General features: G+C 33.3%; 1 protein-coding gene across 1 annotated transcript in view; it reads left to right on the top strand.

Moving 5' to 3' along the window:
* CSMD1 (CUB and Sushi multiple domains 1) overlaps nucleotides 1-18,098 on the top strand; it is a gene marked incomplete at its 5' end in the record, with an annotated part of 865,314 nt that overhangs the window by 704,164 nt on the left and 143,052 nt on the right. Inside the window, 5 exons of the mRNA XM_018088901.3 lie at nucleotides 803-1,006; nucleotides 2,138-2,262; nucleotides 2,860-2,956; nucleotides 5,376-5,480; nucleotides 14,398-14,516. Of these exons, the coding sequence (XP_017944390.2) occupies nucleotides 803-1,006; nucleotides 2,138-2,262; nucleotides 2,860-2,956; nucleotides 5,376-5,480; nucleotides 14,398-14,516 (650 nt within the window). The remainder of the gene's footprint in view (nucleotides 1-802; nucleotides 1,007-2,137; nucleotides 2,263-2,859; nucleotides 2,957-5,375; nucleotides 5,481-14,397; nucleotides 14,517-18,098) is intronic.

The following is an 18,098-nucleotide window of genomic DNA, read 5'->3' as shown; positions in this document are numbered from 1 at the left end:
TATAAATTTTATATTTTTTTTTAAATTCACATTTACAACCTAACTGCAAAATGAAATGTAGTAAGAACAAGTTTGATACACAAACAACATGCACAATACCAAGAATCAGTAGGTATAAAAATGCTTTTTATAAAGAAGTGGTTATAAATAACAAAGGGAAAACAAGCCCATGGGCCTCTAATAAATGTTATTATTTTGCTCGTTATATGTTGCTTACAGTCTTTTAGCTGTTCTTGTATCATAACAGATTTATGAATTCCCAGAATCTATTGGTAAAAATAATTATTGTCAACAGGAAACACGGACATAGCCTGGAGGGTGTATTGTTATCACTTTGTATTCTCCAGTATGATAAATCAAATATTTGTAAGATATTTCACTGTCTTTATATCTGATTACCTACACCGTAATATTTTTCTTGGCTTCTAGTGAGAAGGCAAAGCCCTCATATTTATTAAGTGAAGTACGTGGTAGTTATAGTATCCTGTCACTAAAGGTGGCCACAGAAACACCCACTGATCTTCTCATGCCTAAAGACATACATGAAAAGCTCTCCAATCTGCCATGGCACTTATATGATTGTACACAGTCCCAGCCCAAAACTACATTCCGAAAGCATATGGCCATTCTTTGAGAGGAGAGGAGCAGAGCAAGTAAAATGAATTCAGCTCTGTCCTACAAGAAACAATAAGCTTTTTATTGCTCTATTTATTCTATTTATTTATTTATTTATTTATTTATTTACTTTGGCTGTCACTTGTATTCATGGCTTTTATTTCAATTTTTTTCTCACTTTATGCAGCTGTTCCACGCACAAGTGATACACAGTGTAGCTCAGTTCCAGAGCCTAGGTATGGAAGGAGGATCGGCTCTGAGTTTTCAGCAGGCTCTGTTGTTCGATTTGAGTGTAGTCCTGGTTATCTACTACAAGGCTCGAAAGCTATCCGATGTCAGTCTGTACCTAATGCCTTGGCTCAGTGGAATGACACAGTGCCAAGCTGTGTAGGTAAGCAATTACATTTAAGTCGTCTGTTCTGTCACACATGTCTCTGAATTAGGGTTCAGGAACTGTTTGAGAAAATAGTGTTTAACACATATATTCCCTCTCCTTTGATTAATATCGGTCATGCCCAATTTCAAAGAGCAGTTTTCCATATCAAGAAGTAATTGAGTATTGGCTAGCTAGCAGACAATATAGTGTTTCGTATAATGACTTAGATTTTATGAACAAGTGTGATGCACATTTTCTTAAACATTCATTATTTTCATGACTTATCTACAACTTGAAATATAGGACATATTATTATTCTCCATAAGTGTCTTTACCTGTTTTATTACACAGTACTTACTGTGTATTTCTATCACACATAAGATGATGAGTTCATTTTTAAGCAGAAGCATAGTGTACGTTGAATAATGATAGCATCGTTAAGTATAGCTAATTTTCTTCAGTGTATCAGTAGACCTGCACTGGCATAATGTTTAACAGTTCAATTTTTTTTCTTTTTTTTTTTTTTTTTGGTGAACATTGAAGTTTTATTTTCTCCCTTCTTGGATTTATATCCAAAAGTCATTGCTATTAATAGGAATTTACTTTATAATTAATTAGAGTGTTCTAAAAATAGATGTAGGTGTCCTATTTTCTCTGTATTCTTGTGGGGGTTTTGTTTGTTTAGTTTTGTTCTGTTTTCTTGAACCTTAAAGAAGCAAGCATATATCAGTAAAAATATTTAATGTACTACACTGCTTTCCCAGCTAGATCCAATACTGGAACTATCTTAAGCTGTGGGTAAGTTAGCAAAATGTCTGTCAACCATGATTGTGTTTAACATTATGTCTTTACAGTTTGTTGTTACTCTCAGGTAAGACATGATTAGGCTGTAATGCTGGTTTGTTCTAGACTGCACGTATTCAAAATAAAGTTAATTTCTGAATTTTTATTAATGCAGGTTGTATATTATCCTTGATATAATTCATAGATTTTAGACAACAAGCTTCCTAAGTTCAGATGATTACTTCATGTCTATGTGTTTATGCTACAAAAGCTAATTATTATAATGATCTTAGTAAAATTATTACTACTCTTCTGTTCTCTATAGTGGTTTGTGTAATAATTTGCAATAATACTTTCTTTCAGTGCCATGCAGTGGGAATTTTACTGAGCGCAGAGGTACTATTCTTTCACCAGGTTACCCTGAACCTTATGGTAACAGCTTGAATTGTGTGTGGAAAATCATAGTGACTGAAGGATCAGGTATTCAGGCAAGTCTGTATTCTGTCAAGCATGGAATATTAAGTACTTTATTTCTCTAGAAATTTCATTAAATGGTAATCAGATAATTTTGGGTGGGTACTTGAAATATTTGTGGTCTGGTTTTCTCATTATTTTTCTTTGGTTAGCTTTATTTTATGTTACTTTCTTTTCACATGGGGATATGAATGGAAAACAATTAACAAGGAGTTTTCTGTTTTTAACTGTGTAGTGTTTTGAAAGCAGGTCCTGATCCTTTAGTCTGGTATGTAAATGCCAACCTTTTCTATCTTCTAGGGCATTGCTGAGGCACTTGAGAAGGCTGCAACTCTCTTATCTTTTCTTTTACAACTTGAACAATTATTTAAAATGATGCAATATACATGCAAAATCCTTATTTACCCAGTGCCATATTTTCGAAGAGTTAACACAATATAAAATGTGAATGTTAATGTTTTATTTACACTTTTATCACTGAGGTGTCATTCTTCAGATCTCCTATTTTTATTTTCTTTAGGATATGTTCTCTTTTTATTTTATTGTTTCTAAATCATTTAAAAACGCATATGGCTAGTTGGCCTAAAAAGTTCCATGGTTGTGTTTTACAGATACAGGTCATCAGCTTTGCCACTGAACATAATTGGGACTCCCTTGAAATATACGATGGTGGAGATGTGACAGCACCACGTCTTGGGAGCTTTTCAGGTGAGGATATGCTATGATTTAAACATACAGTTTTATACATAGTTGTGTGAGAGAACATATCTTTGTTTATATAGACAAGGATATATATTACATCATTTGTGATATCATTATGAAATATTCTCATTTTTGGTAGGAGACTTCAGGTGCTGTAAACATGTCAATACTCAAATTCGAAGAGATTTTCAGAAGAAAATATGATACTAAATTTTTTAACTTTGTTTGGTGGGATTTAGTTGATAATACTTTCAAAAAAAAATTCTTTATCTTACCTACCCCTCCTATAGAGTAGATATAGTGATGTAAATTGGTACTGACATTCAAAGAGCTTCCCTCAATAGCTTTGACTTAATTTATCCTTATTAGCCTCCCTTTCTCAGGAAAAAGCTGAAGCATTCAATATTCATTCAAACTACCAGGCCCCGCAGAACAAACAAAATTAATACAACTGTAACATAACAAAAACTACTTGTTTAAAATGTACATCAAGCACATATACTTTTACTCCTTTCATATGAGACTATTTTTATAGAAAGAGTATGTTCTATAAACCAGAACAAGAGAAAAGGATTAAATCATGAATAATAACCCAGACTCATGATCACGAATCTGATCTTGGTATAGCTAAAGTATTTTGTGGATTTTTGCTTCTCTTATGATTTCACAAACTTTTAAAGTCCAGATGTATATTGGATTAGTAAGGAAATGAAAAATGAACTGAAAAATTAGCTCCATATAATTAATTTGGCTATTGAATTAAATAATTTGAAATTGTATCTCCAAATTTACATATTGAAATGCATTGGGGGTTAACCCAAGTAGGCAGCTCAGCTCTGCTCAATTTCTTACTCACTTCCAACAGTGGAACGAGGAAGAGAACTGGAAGGCTAAAAGTAGGACAACTCATGGGTTGAGATATAAGAGGTGCAGTAAAAGCTGCATGTGTAAGCAAAGCAAAAGGAATTAGTTTACCATTTCCTATGTGCAGACAGGTGTTCAGCCACTCCCAGGATCGCAGGGCTCCTTCACATATAATGGTTGCTTGGGAACAGAAATGCCGTAACTGCCAACATCCTCTCCTTCCTCTTTTGTCTCCCAGTTTTTATTGATGAACCCGACACCATGTGGTATACAATATCCCTTTGGTCAGCTGGATTCAGCTGTCCCCTCCCAGCAGAACCACCTGCTGTGAAGGGGCTTCTGTCCCTACAGTGAAAATCTCTGGTGGTGGGAGTGTGACCACCCTGTGTGGGTGGTCAGACAGGGAAGTTTCCTTTACAGATTCTGTGAAAAGTCGTCCCTCCAGGAAGGACTGTTTTCTGTACTCCAGGATAAGTATTGTGTAATGTGAGTGCTTTGTGCTGTCTGTAGATTTCAGTTTCCATGTCAGACACCTTCCTTAAAAGACCAACTTGTCATTTTTTAGGTCTTCACCATTTATCCCAAGATTTTACTTAATACAATTTTAGATTTAAAAGTATTTACCATTTCTTAGTTTAGATTGTAGACTTAGGAAGATAATTCTTTCCAGCATTTCTTTTTAAGCCCAGGTTTAAAGCTTATACCTAGACTGCTCACAGTTACCATAGAAACAGAAAATGCCCCACAGGAAATGAAAATATTTCTTATGCATTCACCACCGAAGATCATTAGCTACTTGATACTGTCTTTGAGGGTAATCAGAGGAAATGATGTAATTTTTAGCCTCAGTAGATCTTCCAGCTTTAGACTGTAAAATATGAATTGCATGGGTATCATGTAGTTGTAAATACAGTGTTGTGTCAGACTTAGCAGTTCCAGTGGCAAAGAATCTAACCAGGATTAGTGATAAGCTTGTTGTGTAGCACACACTAAAGTCAGTGGCACAGTTTCATTATAGACATTTAACTTAGAAAAAGCTAGTATGCCTTTTTTTTTTTTTTAATGTGTTATATCTGCTTCTTAATTTCCTGTCATATTCTCTGAATTAACATGAAAGGTTGAAATATTATGGGAACAATGTGTGGAGTGGACACAGAAAAAAAATCTGCACTGTTTTGTTCTGTACTGCAGGCTTTATATACATGTGGGGGAAAAGGCAAATGGAAGTTGAGTTTGTTCTCATAATCAAATCCTTTACTTATGTGATTTTTTTTTCTGTTTACACGTCTTTTTTTTCTGTCCAAGTCAATAAACTTTCCTCTAAACATGATGGGATATTGTTTGATTGTACTTACAGAGCCTCTTATTGTTATGACTTGTAATCAAAATTTTCATGCTACTTCAGGAGAAAACAAGGTAGAACATAGTAGAACATTTGAGATTTCCATGCACATAATGAGAAGAAAATAAGCCTGTCTGATTCAGTCCTGGTTATGTCTTTTCAATATAAAACTTTAATATATCAGCATGCTACAGTTATTCCGTAACTTTTATTTTCCAGGTACAACTGTGCCAGCATTGTTGAATAGCACCTCCAATCAACTTTATCTACATTTTCACTCTGACATTAGTGTGGCAGCAGCTGGTTTTCACCTGGAATACAAAAGTAAGACTCCTTGTTCTTTGAAACTTTCTCAGGAAAAAACATGCATAAAGAAAATGGAACAGAGAACTTATATTATTTTTTATGCTTGCTTGCTTTTTGTTTTTCCTTTCCCGACTACCAAGCCTGGTATAAGTGATATCTATTAAACTGAAATTTTAAAGGAAGTGACATTTGAAATTACTGAAAACCAGCTTTCACAAATTAGCATCATATAACAAACGAACCTGTCAAATCAGAACAACGGTTTTAAAAATGTAGACTTTAATATTGGTGTGAGGTTTCTTCAACTTATTTCAGCTTAGTTTTGAAATTTAGGTGACCAAAAAAAAACAAATTAAGAGTTAATTTCCCTGCTTGGAAATAGATAAAAACAGAGTAAATAACATATTTATTTTCCATACATGCGTGCATATATTTATGCTTTGCTGTTCTTTTCTTTCCTTCAAATTGTTTTCTCTCAACAAATTGCTGTAATTGCAAAACCTAACTTTTTAATCCCAGAGCTACAAGAAGAGATTACAGTTATCTTGGTAAATCACTGGTAGTATGAGCAGAATAATCTAAAAATTTTAATGGAAAATTCTTCTATATGTTAACTCTTTATATGTTTTTGAGCAGCTTGGTTCTAAAATATAGAGGTTTGGAGCTATAAACAGTGGATTACCTCACATAATAATATTTAATTCAAACACTCATGTTTGTATTATTGCATCTCTCCAAAATTTAAAATACTATAGAATAACAGTAAATTCAGTATATATGCTTGCATAGTATTGCTTTTAACAGGAAATAGGTATTGCTAAGAATAGTCTCGTATTTAAAAGGTAATATGATGATGACAGTCTGATGAGTGTTTTGATGAAGGTCAGAAAGTAAATGCTATTTAATTTTTGAATATGAGTGTGCTATCTTTTCTTTCAAAGACCATTCAAGAATTTTCTTGAAAATGGAGTTAGTTTTTTCTATTACATGGAGTCCACTATTAATGTCCAAAAATAGTAATGTTGTTATTAACATTTTAAAGAAGTACACGTAAGTTAATGAATACATGGATGTTTTTTTAGTAAACTCTGTTTACGATTGAGATTAAAAATTGTAAATAAAAGATAAAGCTGCACAGAATTTCAAAACATTAGTGTTTCAGCTCGTAATAAATATTTTAAACAAACTGTAGTCACAAGATAGCCTTATGCTTTCATTTATTTTCCTGTATATTTCAAGCATTTATATGCAAATATGTTGTAAGATTTTTTCAGTACAATCTAATGGTGATGCTGAATGAAAATATGAATATTGCTTATACAGGAATTTTTTTAGAATCTATTATTTTGACAACTTCTCTTTTTTTTTTTGTCTGGAGACCCCTCCTTCCCAGCTGGTCTTTTTGTTTTACTCCTCCAACCTTTCTCCTTAACCTTAAGTGAAAGTATAATTCCATATGAAGTGTAAAGAAGTACAAAATTATTCTAGGACGTCATACAACGAACATTTTTAAGTTAAATTGTTATGTTTTATTATCACCATGACTCTTGGAAAAAAAACCTGTTAACAAGTAAAATCACTTAGATTTATACTTTTGTTTATCTCCTAATTGCCAGTCCCACAACTGTGCTCTGCTAAAGCATTTATTGACTTCAGTGGTGCCAATATTTCAAGGCCAGGTTTTTTAGAAGTGCAGCTCAGTACAGGTCAAGGTAGCAATGATCAGCATTCAGAGCTTAGTTAACTATTCTGTTGATAGTCAAGCAGGAAAGAAAAATTTCCTTTCTTATGTGTCTATGTGGTCTCTGCAGGTCTAGCAGGAGTACAGAATATCTCTGTGCGTCTGAGTACAGAAACTGACCAAATCCCCACAGCAAGAATGTACTGTTTTATATTGAGCAGACAACTTCTTAGATCAAGAAAAAAGCAGAGAAGGAAGTACCTTTTCTGTGTAACAAAATGTTAGTGTTTGATTATGAATTCAAAAACCTGTGATAATTTGGAAGCTCCATCTGAAAAATAAGTGCCTTTGGTTCAGAAGTCAATCTAAAATTTGGAACAAAATGTCCTGTTGCTGAGAGGTTGTCATACTAAAAAAAACCTCAAAAATATCAGCTATCCAGGAATAAATATTCAACAGGAAATGCTGTGTTAGAACATCAGATATTTTTGATAAAAGCAAAGGAAAAGAGAGCCATAGGATCACAGAAGAATATGTCTGCAGTTTTAGACATCACAATAGGAAAAGAACATTAAGCTGTCAGAGAGCATTCAAAGGAGGGCCATGAGGATGGTGAAGGATCTCAAGGGGAAGTCTTATGAGGAGTGGCTGAGGTCATTTGGTCTGTTTGGCCTGGAGAAAAAGAGACTGAGGGGAGACCTCATTGCAGTCTACAACTTCTTGGTGAGGGGGAGAGGAGGGGCAGGTACAGTTCTCTTAACTTTCGTGAACAGGACTCGAGAAAAGGGCATGAAGCTGAGTCAGGGGAGGTTTAGATTGGATGTCAGGAGACTTTTTTGACTCAAAGGGTGCATAAGTACTGGAACAGGCTCCCCAGGGAAATGGTTACAGCACTGAGCCCATCTGAGTTCATGAGGCGTTTGGGCAATTCTCTCAGTCACATGGTGTGACTCTTGGGGTGTCCTGTGCAGGGCCAGGAGTTGGATTTGGTAATCCTGATGGATGCCTTCCAAGTCAGGATATTCTATGATTCTATGATGTAATTTCATCTCTAGTGAGAAGACCTTTAGGAAATACAGTAGAGACACTTAGTTTTTCTAATTATATATTACTAGAAAAATATCAATTCTCAGTAAGAAAGTACTGAGCTCATCAAGTCCAAATTTGAACTTCAAATCCTGCATCAGCAGGATACAGCAGGGATAGAAGAGACAAATTGAACCAAATAGCATTTCATCCAGCCTTACCTTTTGCGTACATTATAAATTAGAGTAGTAGACGAAACTGCTCTAAACTAACCATTTCAGAATCCTGCATCCCTGCTGTCCTTATATGACAAGAGTCTTCATAATGGCATTAAGAAATGAGAATCACTTAGGAACATTCATCCATGGAGAAATTCCAAGGATCAAGGAGCAACAGAAGAGAGTGTCCTTAAGTCATTACTAAATTATTTCTCCACAATAAAAATTATTTCTTTATAAATTGCACATCACCTTAATACTTTAGAATAAATGGATGAGACTTTCTACTTAAAAAGATATTTTCACCAACGTAAATGTTATAAGCATGCTTCGTTTTAGATCACTATGTTAGGGAAAACAGCTTTATTTCAGTAAAATATATTTAGTTTACTATCATTGGATCACATATCTTATATTGATGTTTTGAAGTCACTTTATAGAATAAGTTACTTTTATAAAAGCTTCAACCTTCGATGACAGCTTATTTTAATCGTAAATATTTCAAAATATTTGTATTTGAATAAGTGCTCTTTTATTTCTTGAAACATTTTTTTCCTTTTAACAGTATGTCTTTCTCTTACTCTGTCCATTTGCAGGTTCTTTCTATGTATGTCTTTATTTTCATGGAAAGGGTCTGGGCAGTCTGCTCCTGCAAGTCTAAGTGCATGTCTAACCTAGGCAGTGCATAGGTTTCCTTTTTAACCTTCAAAAACACACAAGTCTTGTAGTGAATAATTTAATTTTGTCATTTACTTTAGGATGATTTTGTGACAGACATCAACATAAGTCTGAGTTGGTTGTCCAAGTTGAGTGGGTTTAATTTGTATGCTGCAGTCAAATTGATGACTTAGATTTTTTTCCCCTTTGTTTCTTTGTTGTTTGTTTTACTCTTTTATTTGTTTTGTTGTTTTTGTTTTTAAAACCAGATACACAAAATCTACTCAATTTAAAAGAAACACTTAGTCAGTGCATTTGAAAAAATTCATTGTGGTCATAAGATAATTTTAAGTATTGTTGAGAGTCACTGTGTGGTGTTGTTTCTTGTTATTTCAGAAGGGTTGTAGGTGTTTCATCTAGTTGCAGCAACCTATGCTAAAAAAAGCAGTAAAATATGCAGCAGATATCTGTAGAAAAGACAGTAATTAATCATTTAACTAATCCTTTGTGTGCATGTGGTAAAATAAATAACAATTATTTTCACAACAACCAGCAAATCCAATCAATATGTGCTTTGTTGCATTTCTAATATGTACAACAGTAGGAAGAATAAATATTCCTGATAATTGATTGAATTCCTTTTAATCTTAATGAACAAAGGAATCAACTATTTAAATGGTACAGAATTCCTTTTAATCTTAATGAACAAAGGAATCAACTATTCAAATGGTACAGTTTAAAAATGTGCCTATTTAATTCAACGACCATTGATGTTTCAAACTTGGTCTTAAAATCTCATTTATTAATTCAGTAGTAGTTTAAATATTTTACTTAATATACAAGGAATTTAAAAAATAGTCTGGAAATGATGAGTGCTCAGCACGCTGCTTTGAACTTCTCAGTTGAAGTCAGGTTTGTTTTAGTAAGAACTGAATATATGATGAATATTGACATGTAGGTTTAGGCCACAAACATCTATAAGTATTATCCAAAGGTAGCAATTAGAATTAAAATATTTCAGTAAAAATCCTGTTTGATGCAATTTATATTTTAATAGTGTCATCTAGCCTTATTGCCTTGTATTAGGATGTATGGCACAAGTCAGCAGCATCCATTTTCTAAGCTCTTAGCTTACTGCTGTACCAAGAAGAAGGAATGAGAACATAAGCTTACTTTAAAGCATCCTCTCCTTTTCTGAAACCACTCTGTTGCATCTTTTTGACTGTTAAAGGTTCTTGGCAGCTGAAATAAAAGGATTCGCTGCTAAGGGGACTAGAGAAGATGACTGTCTTTTGCAGAACTTCTCTATCATGATCTCTAATAAATTCAAAGATAAAAATCAGGCTAACAGAGAAGAAAATGTATTCTTCCAAGCAGCATATTGTATTTTACAGGTCCAGATTAAGATCTCTCATGCAATTAAGTCTTTAATGTGGCTCTTCAGTGCAGCAATCTTTTCTTTTTCCCTGTGGTAAAGCAGGTGTGAACCATAAACATGCCATTTTTAATTTAGCAGGTCCTGATCCTGTCAGTATATCTATGCAACTTACTAGCTGTTGACAAGAATCTGACCTCTCTCCAGTAACTCACTGAGATAAAGGCATTTTCTAGGCTGGTGTCTGAAGCACGAAGTTTTGAAAGGGACAGCTTGGATTTTGATATACACCATCATCAAAATGGAAAGAACAATTCACTCCAGCTTGATGTTGATAATATAATAAAGAATAATATGTTTCCGTTAGCTGCATGGGAGTGGGTGGAATTCAAAAAAGAAATCCTGATGACTTTTGGTCCAGCTGTCAAGAAATTCATGTGTTGTCCAGCTTGCAGCTTTCAGAAATGGACACTAATGGCCATTCACATTGTCAGATATGCCAGCAAGGATTTTCTGTCTGCCAGCAATGGCAGTGATGTTTGGACAGAATTTGAGGTAATTGTAGGCATGTATATAATTATGTAAGTAAGACATGTTTGTCTTATGCCACAGTAGAGCCAAGAAAGCATTTAGCAAGCAGTAAGTAGAAGAAGGTCAGGGAGAGGGTTATCATTCTTGACATTGATGTGTTCTCTTTTGTACTGCATAGCAGAAGCTGAACTCTGAAAAGCATGCAGTGAAGCAATCCTTGTCCCTTTTTTGATTGCTTGGACTTGACATTTAACATGTTTTCCCTTTATTACTGACTGTTCACATACAACCTAGTATAATAATGTATTTCAATCTCTGAATATTTAGGTTCTCTAGTTCATCCCCAGATACCAGAATTTTTTAGCTTTCTCTTGATCATTCTTTTGATTTTCGGACCAATTCTAACTAGGTAGGAAATTCTAGTTTCCTAACTAAACTGTGGTAATATTATGTAATGATTAGAATAACAGAGATTTGAGGATTCAGAATAGTGTTTGATTCTGCTTTCAACTTTCTCTTTGCTTTTGGGGAGGTAATATTTCTTCTTAATGTCAAGTATACCAAATAAAGTCAATTATAAGTGGGTTTCACATAGAGTTCTGTTACATTCTGGTAGAATATTCTATAATTTTCATCATCAGACCAAAGAAGTAGTATATACAAAATATTATAGAAAGTATAAACATCTAGCAGAAAGAATTTTACCTAAGTATTAGAATCTGTTAAAGATAATTACATAGTATTATCCATATTTAACAGTATACCCAGAAAATTACTTTGAAGATTTTCTTTTGATCATAGTTTATTTAAATTCTGTATACTATTTAACAAATGGTAGAAAGAGCTATATTACAAACACATTGTAAGTGTTCTATGCAGTCACTGTTATAACTTTCTGTAAATCAGAAGAAATGTAAAAATAAGTTTATACAGATCTAAGACTTCAGCCCTGTTGCTCTCAACACACAGGAATGCTGAGTTCAACCAAAATGCAGATTTCTTGATGACAGGAAGTGAACTTCAAATTTACATTCACATAATTCAGCAAGTACATTGCTATCTATAAGCAATTTAGTCACAATGTCTTTGTTAGGTGCTTATTTGTTTAATAATAGTGAGCTTGGAGCAGACCTTTTTAAATTTTATTTTCTATTCAAGAACTAGATGGGTGAGGAAATGCAGAAATAAGGGCTGATTCACTTAAGATGCATCTGAACACTGGATTCTCAAATTAGTGAACAACAGTCATGGAAAGACGTGGAAACATTTGTCGTATCGTGGAATACAGAGTGGTTGACCAAAAGAATGATATTTGTAAACTTGCAACAAAACCAAAATCATTGAAGTTAATAACAACATCTTTGTCATTATTTGGAATATTATAGTTCCATACAGTGACGCACATGAAGTTCCCAGTGCCCACATGAAGTCACCATAACATCATTTGAAAGTTTGTTATATTGGTAGAATACCAAAATTTGTAAATTCCATGATAGAAATTGCTGAAAATCTTTAAAATATGTTTAGATATTTTCCTAAATTATACATTCCAGTACACAAAAGAACTACTTCAGGGAGATCCTGTTTCTTGCAACTATAAAATAATTCTTTATGTGTTAATTTGAAAATTTTCAGTTTAATGACTCTTGCATCATTTTTATGAAGACTACACTTCATACCTTTATAGCTCTCACTCAGAATTAGAATGATTTGTCATTATCTTCATTCCTGATAAGAGTGAAGTATAATAAGACTAAAGGGCACAGGACATAGAAAGAACATACTAGACTATAGAACTTATTTCCAGGAAAGTAAAAAACTGGCACAGCGATCAAAATTTCTGGTGAAAGTATAAAACTATTTCAAACTTCCATGTCCTTAATTAGGAAAAATTTATTTACTTCAACTGAACTTTGAGCTGTAAAAGCTGGAATTGTGTGAAGTATGAAACACAAAATTCTTATGTGTGCATTTAATATTCATAAGGTGTTTATATTTGAGTGATGAAAAGTAAATACATAGAGGTTTAGGGCATAAAGTTAAAACCCTATCTGTGTCAAAATGTGTGAGCAATGTCTGTAAGAAAACTGTATTTCCCTAGGAAGACTAGGGTCCCAGTGACTAATATCACATATTGTTTCATGCTGAATCATCTGGAAAAACAGACTCTAAAATGTTAGATATCAGAGTAAAGTCAAATATCATGTAATTTCTGTACTAAACACTGTCCAACTGCATTTACTGTCACCAGAAGGGTTAGATTTCATAGGAAGGCAGTGAGAATTGTAGCCAGTTAATTTTTTTCACATAAGTGAATTGAAGGATGCACAGTATCACATTCAGACAAGTATCATGTTTGTTTGATTTTTATAGAATTTTTTTCTAATAAATTCTAGTAATCTCCTCTCACACCTTGTGGAATTAATTTCCATTCTGTTCTGGCTTCTACACATCATATTTTAATAAAAAATCCCAGCTACTTATTTATGTTTCAGTAGTAAGTTTCTGTAATTAATAAACAACTTCAAAATTAAGTTTATACATTTTAAATTGATTTTTTACTTCAAAAAAAGTTTTTAACATTAAAAGAAAAATGAGATTCTGTTGTCGGACCATGAACTTATGAACTAATTCTTCTGGTCTTTCTGTTTTCAAAGAAAAAGTTAAGAGCACATAATTATTTAATCTAGTCCACAATTTCTCAACTGTCTTGTTCATTTGAAACATTCTAGCTTAGAGAGAAGAGTTTATATTTGTTTTTCAGTAGGACTGACTAACAAACTACTCTAGCTAGGCACCCAAGGAAAAAAAAGAAAAGTGATATGTACTTGAAAAAAAGCAGAAGCTTGTACTTCAGGTTGCGAAATTTAGGAGAACACATTTGAGAAATTAGTAATCATGGAGAATCTTTGTGAAACTAATCTTCTGTTTGCTAACACCTGCCTTAAAAATAATTAAGAACAGACTGTCCTGTCACACTTATGCAAAGATTTAGTTTTGGGTTAATTTCTGAACTTCTTTATAGTCAATGAAGTTGTCTAAACATAAGGAACCACCAATAAGTTTTGCTCATTTTTTTGTTGAAAAGAGAGAATATGCATAAAGTGTGTTCCCTCTTTCTCTCTCCACTTTCTTCATAAGAATAAGAAAGGATTTAAAAAACTTAACAAAAAAACCCTAAGCTGTTCGACAAACTAGAATTGTAATACTTGCTTAGACATAATAAAACCTATGTAGCAACATGACATAGTAATTTATACAGTCATAGTATATAATCTTTGTGCTTCAGTCATACCGCTTGTATTCTGTAACACAGTTCTGAAAATTTCCGTGTTTTAATCAAAATTTCAATTTAGTGTTGAAATGAAGTTTTAATTAATGTTATCTTAAAAAAAATCTGTGTACACTTGTCTATGTTTTTTCAATCTTTGTGTTTACTTTTCTCAGCTGTAGGCCTTGCTGCCTGTCCAGAACCAGTAATTCCTAGCAATGGGATCAAATCAGGAGATAGATATATGGTGAACGATGTTTTGTCATTTCAGTGTGAGCCAGGATACACATTACAGGTATTTCTTTCTTTCTTTTTTTCTTTGAATTATACACCGTGGAATAATTGAAATAAAATGGCAACAGATCCACCCAAAACCTATTCTAATGAAGAACCTGTAGTGTGTACATAGAGGTGATTTAAGTAGAGCCTATTTGAGTGCTCCTACACCATAAAGCTACAGATGTGTGACATTTCTGGCCTTCAATAAATCTGCAATGACAAATCTTGTCTTAGATCAACATACCATTGAGGAGTAGACCATTAAAATGGACATGGAAATAACAGGGTTAAAATGTTTCCCGTAGGAAATTATTATAGTACTATGCTATGTACTACTGTGGGTTTCCTATTTTGGCAGTGATTTCTCTAGGTGAAATTGTAACCATGGTGGTAGAAATACATCCTGAGATTTCGTATTTGGTCAGGAATTGTAAAATTTCCAAATCAAATTGTATTCATGCTAAATCTACTCTAGGCAAAGATATGGGAACTGAAATTCGATCTTTGGTGCTATTTTTTTTTAGAATGTTTTTTGGCCTAGGTGAAATATCACAGTTTAGTTACTATCACAAGCCACAGATTTTTCCTTACAGAGAGTTTGCTTTGTGACACTTTGTTTTCGAGGAGAATTCAGAAGGAAATGGTTAAGGAGGTAGATATACAAAACCGTGCATTTGCCCTCAAGGCTAGAAAACAAGCCCACACACTTCCACTAGCACAGATGTAGCTTATATATCCTTATAGTGCTTTTTGGTATGCATTGAGCTAAATGTAGCATTATTCATCCCTAGGCTCAGGACAGTCTATATGAGAAAAGGTATTATTGCATTTTTAATTACATGGATTAGGAATAGATAAACCCTCAAATTTTCTGTCTGTACTTAAAATAGTACAGCCAAATTATTGAGGTGGAATGATAACTGTAGACTATGAATCCTTCAGAAGTGGTTAGAATAAGCACGGGAAACCTTTTGAAAGTACACACTCTCAGTCTTGACTTAATGTTTTGGATCTATGCTTACTTAGAAAATAATCAGAAATATGAGTTCATAAATAGAGCATTAGTATAAAGCAATCCTTTGATGAGGACATCTGCATGCAAGAAAACTCTGATCTGTGTTAAAGCTAAATTTCAATACACTGTGTATATCACTATCAAAAACCATGCAATTTCTTTTTTTTATGCAGTTCTTATCTGTAGTCCTTGAATATGACTAATTTCACTTTTGTTTTTATACTTACAGGGATTTTATCATTAAATACTTTCTTAAAATGTCATAGCATATTGTTCCTTAACTATATTTTTACTTGTATTTCCATACCTATAAAAACTTAATGCTAACTGTGGAATCTGACATATATAAAAACTAGTTTCATGAGCTTGTCTAAAGTGTAAAACAAAAGACCTTCAATATTCAAACTCAATAGAAAAGAGTGTAAATCTTTTCGAAATATTAATGAGAATTTCTATGCTGTATGGACTCTGCTGTAAGAAAGTGCATACACATGTATGTTCCTTAGACAGGACAAAAAAAAATGGTTCCAAATTAAAATGAAGTAATGATGAAAATAAGGTTCTATGAGGCACAGTATGTTTGCTATTCAAATATATAGATCAGCATAACTTTGCAGGATATTTTTTTTTCACTCTGGCAGTGAATTTATCCTCAGTCTTTAGAGAACGTATTCACAGCTAGCAATAACAATCAGATGTGGATTAGTTTATAATTGAGACTTACCAGAAAAGTCATAGAGCTCAAACTACTACCTGGAGATACATAAGAAAGGTAATTGCTAGCTGTAGGATTAAGTGTCTCCCCACAGGAGGGAACTTTAAAAGACTGAAATCAGAGTGTGCTCTTGTTGAAAAGAGGCTTCAAGCCAGAGGAATCATTTAATTTTATTTTTCAAAAGATCTTTTATAGGCCATTTTACGTTTTGCCTTACTGTGGTAGTTAAATTACAGCTTCCCCCTCGACTCACATCATAGACATGCAATCACAGAAGACTAGAAAGAGAGAGTAAAATAAAACAATGCAATCATAGAAGACTGGAAAGAGGGAATAAAATCAAACAACAAATATTGCATTAAGTAAATTATTCAAAGCTAATCCATTTTGCAAGTAACTAAGATGACACTAAGTGCATGCACATTTTTTCCTTTAAAAAGGTTGATTTCAAGAAAAAGCTTTTTATTCAATTGTTATCAATTTGTAGTGTTTTTATAAGAAAAAGACTAATTTAATTTCTCACCATTCTTGTGAAAACTGATTTTTTTTTTCTTCCAAGTAATTTTCTGGATATACTTCAGTTTGGCTTTCAGAAGCTAATTGCCTAAGATATTCAATGAAATGATTAATTAAACTAGGTTTTTTTCCATGCAATTCTATATGAACTTTATTCAGTGTAGCATGTGTAAAAATTCCAATTAATGTGGAAGTAATTTCATCAAATGAATTTTCCTTTACTGTAGTTTATTTGTTCATTTATTTTTTTTTTTTTAATGTGAATATGATTGCTATGGACAAATTATACTTAAATAAGTCTTCATATTATATTGACAAGATGTACTACCTTAATAAATACTCTTAATAGACTTAATAGACTTTTTCTTAATAGACTCTTAATACACTTGATAAAAATAAACAAGAGATGTTAAGTGATTTGTGCAAGTTTATATATCCAAATGATTAAAACAGGAACCAAACCTTGTTCTCAGTCCCACGTCTCAATCTTTGTATCAGTTGCTTTCACTCTGCCAGTTTATTCAGTTTTCACATTCCAACAGCAGAATGCATAACCAAGTTCAAACTGACAAAAAAAAGACTTTGTGCTACTGTTAAGTTTTCAGTTTGAACTGTTACCAGAGCAAACCAAGCTGGGAGCAGTTTGCAGCTGGTCCTAGGCAGCCACCCTGAAGTATGTTGGATTAGACTTTGCAGGTTAAGGCCGTGTTGTATTTCACTTCCAGCTGCCACATGCTTCTGCTTGGTTCTTGGGATTTTTCTTAAAAATAGGTAGAGTAAATTAAACATGACAGGTAAATAAAGAGACACTTGTACAGCTGAATGCCAAGGTATTGCATGTACACAGTGGGTCACGATGGGAAACCATGTGAGAGGTCAAGGCCTGCTGGTAATTTGTTGATGACTGTCTTGGTATGGTCCACATCCATACCATCTATAGCAAATAGATGTAGAATAAATTCCTCTCTGTGTCTGTACTGCTCACGCAGAGCAATTCATTCCAGACTGCAGCTTAAAAATCAACCCCTGTGCTTCCACTGTGGATGGAATACACTAGAATTGAAATAGGGAGTGAACTAACTTGACTATATTAATGCATGTAGTTAGCTGCTTTTGTTTTATAACCATACTTTTATTTAGTGAAAAATGTGAAGGCATTTTCAATTTAGCAGAGGAAGAGTGTTTTAGAACATTTATCCATTAGAAAAATAAGAACATAAAAACTGAAGCATTTGAAAATAGTGTTTCAGAAATTCATTCAAGTAATTGTAATGTAGTTGGTTGAAACAAGAAAAGACACTGATTAGATTATCCAAGAGGTCCTCTGTAGCTCTGCCTTCCAGGAAAGTCCC

This window comes from Manacus vitellinus, unplaced genomic scaffold (assembly GCF_001715985.3).
Source record: "Manacus vitellinus isolate BGI_N305 unplaced genomic scaffold, ASM171598v3 scaffold_11_pilon, whole genome shotgun sequence".
In the NCBI taxonomy this organism is placed as follows: domain Eukaryota; kingdom Metazoa; phylum Chordata; class Aves; order Passeriformes; family Pipridae; genus Manacus; species Manacus vitellinus.
The sequence above is the reverse complement of the archived record's forward strand: the minus strand, read 5'-3'. Positions and strand labels throughout refer to the sequence as shown.